This window comes from Frankliniella occidentalis, unplaced genomic scaffold (assembly GCF_000697945.3).
Source record: "Frankliniella occidentalis isolate FOCC.00 unplaced genomic scaffold, Focc_3.1 Scaffold42, whole genome shotgun sequence".
In the NCBI taxonomy this organism is placed as follows: domain Eukaryota; kingdom Metazoa; phylum Arthropoda; class Insecta; order Thysanoptera; family Thripidae; genus Frankliniella; species Frankliniella occidentalis.
In genome coordinates, this window is record NW_026267172.1 from 1,420,085 (window position 1) to 1,424,492 (window position 4,408).

The window sequence follows — 4,408 nt, forward strand, 5'->3', positions numbered from 1 at the left end:
GAAAAACAAGCCAACCGACTCGGGTGCACCCCAGCGCCAGGTTTGAGCTGCCAATTTGATAACATATTCTCTTGTCTGTCGCAGTCGGCGCCGTGGGCCGGTCATGTTATGCATTTCTTGAAATGCCCTAAGTGCAACAAGGAGTACGACAAAGCTCAGCATTTCCCCAAACTAGTGATCCCGTGCGGGCACCCCATTTGCCTCAGATGTGTACCGCTGCTCACGAAACTACGGATCTGGAAATGCCCAACGTGCGCTCTGGTGAGTCTTTGTCAATGAGAAATAAATAAATGTTTGCTAATCGACTTTAGCGGTTTATGTACAAAATACAGTGCCAGTGGATGTAGTACCGGGTGTAACAGTGAATGCCCAGCAGTGTTGCGGGTTTGCCTACCCAATTCGCCCGTAAGGCGCCATGGCCCCCTGCTGCCCTGGCGGGTATGCCTGCAATCCCGCAACACTGCTGCGCATTCACTGTTACACCCGGTACAATACAGCCAAAAAAATTGATGAGAAAGTAAAAGTAAAGTTAGTGAGGAATTTGAGAGTGTATCATCTGCTAATAAATAATTGATGTAATTGACTCAAATTTTCTTTGAGCAGGAATACAGAGGCCTCTACGTCTCACCACCCAACAACATCTCGATGGCGCAGTTGCTGGACAATCTCCAGGGCCTCAGAAGCGGGTCCTTGAACTTAACCCTGCGGCGCGGCGACAGCGTGCTGGTGTACAAGAGCCTGCCGAACATCAGGACTCCTCAGATTGAAGCGCTCTTGGTTTCCGTGGCGGCGAGGGGTCAGCTGCAAAAGGTACACCTTTCACCTTTAAAAATGGAGTGGGTGTTAGGCTCGGTCGTCGGCTGTATTCGCGCCTGACACGTGACACGGTTGTATCTAATGGATCTGATCTCGCCGATGTTACCGCGGGCGGCGCGGCGTTTAAAAAAGTCTACCGGGGGCGGCGAGCAGAGAGAACAGAATCTTTTCAAGTTTCTAGTTTCTAGTTATCTCTGGCGGCGAGTTCCGCGGCGCAGACTAGGGTCTGGCGGCGTGGCGTAGCGTGGATCGTTGGGGTCTCCGCCCAGGATCCACGCTACGCCGCCAGCCAGACCCTAGTCTGCGCCGCGGGGCTCGCCGCCAGAGATAACTAGAAATTAGAAACTTAAAAAAGATTCTGTTCTCTCCGCTCGCCGACCCCGGTAGACTTTTTTAAACTGAATATAACACAAGGGTCGCGGAGCCGGAGCGGAGCTGCCAGTCTGATAACATGTTTTCTGTGGTCTGTCGTTAATCGCAGCCGCAGTCGGGGCCGAGCGCCGGTCGTATGTCGGATGTTATGCAATGCCCTAACTGCTGGAAGGACTACGACAAAGCTGTGCATTTTCCCAAAATAGTTACACCGTGTGCGCATCCCGCATGCCTCAGGTGTCTGTGGAATTCGGAACAGAAATGCCCGACCTGCGGTTGGGTAAGTTTTTGTCTGCAAAATCAGTTTGCTCAGGTGCAAACTACTGCGATGATTGGGTATTACACGATATAGTTAATAAATTTGCTGAGCTTCTGACAAATTGCACTGCTGCTAGCTAACAGCACTGCCACTGTACTGCTAAAATTTTGGCATCAGTGCTCAAATGAATCTGGATTCCTATGTTACATTCTTGTAGCATTTAATCTTAAAGATATTGACTCTGCAGTAATTCAATATAATTTTTCTGCAGGAATTCAATGGCAGCGCGAAATGGCTGCCCAAGAACATATCTGTGATGCAGTTGCTGGACAATCTCTATGGCCTCTGCGACATGCCAGTGAGCTTGACCCTGCAGGGTGAGGACGGCGTGCTGCTATCCAAGGACCTGCCCAACAGCGGGGATCCCCTGATCAAGGCGCTCTTGGTCTTCGACGGGGCAACGCCGAAAAGGAAAGGAAAAAAACAAAAGGTAGTTTTTGAAGTGCACCTTACAACTTAATGGCGCTGAATGGACCCCTTTTAATATTCTCTATGACTCTCAACAAACACACACGCACCCGGGTACCTGATTCCTCCGGGTATGAGCCGGGCACTCGGGTGCGCGGGAAGAAGTACACCCCAAATGTCAAGGGACGATTTTGTTCCTAAAAATTACGGCAACTTTTTCGTTTACGGGCAGAAAGGATGCAATTTTGTCCTTAAAACTGGACAAATTGTCTTAAGCTTGCATGCTTTCGGGATTTGCACAAAAACGTTCCCTTTTGTGTCCCTTAGCATTTAGTGTATATTGCCCCCTTTTATTCTCCGATTATCGACAACATATCGTCATTTCGCAGGTCAAACTGCCAAAAGACGCAGCAGCTCAGCTGGCAAGGGCTCAACCGGCAAGGGCTCAGCCAGAAACGGCTCAGACAGCAACGGGTCTGACGGCAACGTCTCAGCCTGCTAAGGGTCAGACAGCAACGGCTCAGCCACCAAAACAAAAGGTAGTTTTTCAAGTGGCGCTTTAAAAATTTATGGACCCTTTTTTATTATTCGCTGTTGGGTTCTCAACAAAAACGCTTACCTGGGTACCCGATTCCTCCGCGTATAAGTAGGGTACCTAGGTACGCGGGTAGAAATATATGAGCCCCTCTTTATAATGGATTATATTCCTTCGATTGTCGACAACATCGTAATTCCGCAGGTCAAAAAGGAACGTAAACGTAACCAGCCAAAAGACGCAGCGGCTCAGCCAGCAACGGCTCAGCCAGCAACGGCTCAGTCAGCAACGGCTCAGCCGGCAACGGGTCGGATGGCAACGGGTCAGCTGGCAACGGGTCAGCCAGCAAAGGGTCAGCCAGCAACGGCTCAGCCACCGAAACAAAAGGTAGGTTTTCAAGTGGCGCTTTTAAACTTTATGGACCCTTTTTTGTTCGCTGTTGGGGTCTCAATGAAAACGCTTACCTGGGTACCCGATTCCTCCGCGTATAAGTCGGGTACCCAGGTACGAGGGTAGAAATATATGATTACTGTTACTGTCACTGATCGGGTAGGCCAACCCGTGGCGTATTGCCATTTCAGACGGTACTGTTCTCCTCTAGGATCGGCTGGTGCATGTGCGGTGTGACCTGCACCCCGAGACGAGCCTGGGCCTGCTGCAGATCGCCTCGCCCTCCGTCGTCGAGCTGAGTCTGGTGAACCCCAACGCCGAACACCTGAGCGAAGTGCAGAACATGCCGCACCTCAGGAGGCTGTCCGTGCACGGCTTCGATGCGAGCAGGGGCCACATGCCGCTCATCTCTCTCGCGCGCAGGCAGCTGCGGTGGCTCAGAGTCCGCGACCTGCAGGACGAGGCGCTGCGGAGGCTGCTGACCGCCTACACCCCGCCCTTCTCGGACGCGCTGGAAGAGCTCCAGCTCTGGGTCAACACGGCGCCCGTGGCGCTGCAGAGGTGGGAGACTTGCTGCAACACGCTGCTCAGCCTCGTCTACAAGCTGGACCTGCAAGAGCTGAGGAAGCTCGTGCTCAAGTGGGGTCTGTCTCACCCCCACGACAAGAACGACTGCGCTGCCATTCTCTGCAATCTCCAGGAAGAAATGCCCAAGACGGAAATACTATGCCTCGATTGTGGGACTTGGGGAGCCTTCTAGGGAAGTGCAGCTTGGCGGTGCAGCTCAAGATCAGGGAGACCAGTCAAAACCAGTGCAGCCATAAGACTGAACAATATGTATAGAATACTTGTAAATTCATTTTGAAGGGAAAGATTGACGGGGAAACGTCACATATTTCGTGCACACGGAAAGTTTGTTTATTTTTTACCTTTCCAATAAAAGGTCATTTCGTGTACATAATCTGTCTTATACATTGCAGTGACGCCATTTTAATCAGGGCCTGGACTTGAAGCGGCAGAAGCCCTTCTTCTTTGGCGGGGGGGGGGGGCATGGACCTTTGCATGAATACAGCACCCTACCATTGGTTACCCTGTTCCGCCTGGAGCGAAGGTGGGCGAAAGCCTGCTGGCAGAGCACGCCACGTATTAGCAAAGGGGCCCACGAGACTGCCCCGTGCAGCCTAGTGAGCTCTCGTAGCGCCTGATGGGTAGGCAATATCCAGCCCGCGGCGCATGCGTGTACTGCGGGCTGGCCTACCCCGAGCCTCGCAGGCGCCGACCTCCCGCAACGTGCGACCTCTTTGTTTGTAGCCACACCCACACACAGCTGTCGCTGCAACCGGCACGGCCACGGGCAGCTTTATCAGAACCGAGAATGTTCACGCCCCTGGCCCCCTACCCGGACAAAAATTAAAATTGGGGGGTGTTCTTTCCTCATCCTACCGCAGTCTTTGGTGACTTCTGTGATCGCGGGAACAGCCGCTTCCTTCCACAGTGGTCAGAACATACTCCCCGGGGTTTGTGAGACGGTTGACGCGTACGTTGATTAAACTGTACCGACCTACTAC

At 52.4% G+C, this 4,408-nt stretch overlaps 1 protein-coding gene across 2 annotated transcripts; it reads left to right on the forward strand.

The window, feature by feature from the left end:
• Positions 1-17: 17 nt before the first annotated feature.
• LOC113217517 (uncharacterized) lies at positions 18-3,801 on the forward strand. 2 transcript variants are annotated; one of them, XM_052266775.1, is made up of 7 exons: positions 22-261; positions 604-810; positions 1,298-1,468; positions 1,719-1,937; positions 2,305-2,454; positions 2,655-2,837; positions 3,052-3,801. In XM_052266775.1, exons 1-7 carry the CDS (start codon positions 109-111, stop codon positions 3,598-3,600), a joined length of 1,632 nt encoding a protein of 543 aa, XP_052122735.1. In that variant the 5' UTR covers positions 22-108; the 3' UTR covers positions 3,601-3,801. The 2 variants fall into 2 exon arrangements, with proteins under 2 accessions (XP_052122736.1, XP_052122735.1); XM_052266776.1 differs by lacking the exon at positions 1,298-1,468 and having other exon boundaries at positions 18-261.
• Positions 3,802-4,408: the final 607 nt, after the last annotated feature.

Coding starts and splice junctions, on each gene's coding strand:
- LOC113217517 (XM_052266775.1), top strand. CDS start 109: ATGCATTTCTTGAAATGCCCTAAGTGCAACAAGGAGTACGACAAAGCT. Junction 1,938..2,304: donor GGAAAGGAAAAAAACAAAAG/GTAGTTTTTGAA, acceptor GTCATTTCGCAG/GTCAAACTGCCAAAAGACGC. Junction 2,455..2,654: donor CTCAGCCACCAAAACAAAAG/GTAGTTTTTCAA, acceptor GTAATTCCGCAG/GTCAAAAAGGAACGTAAACG.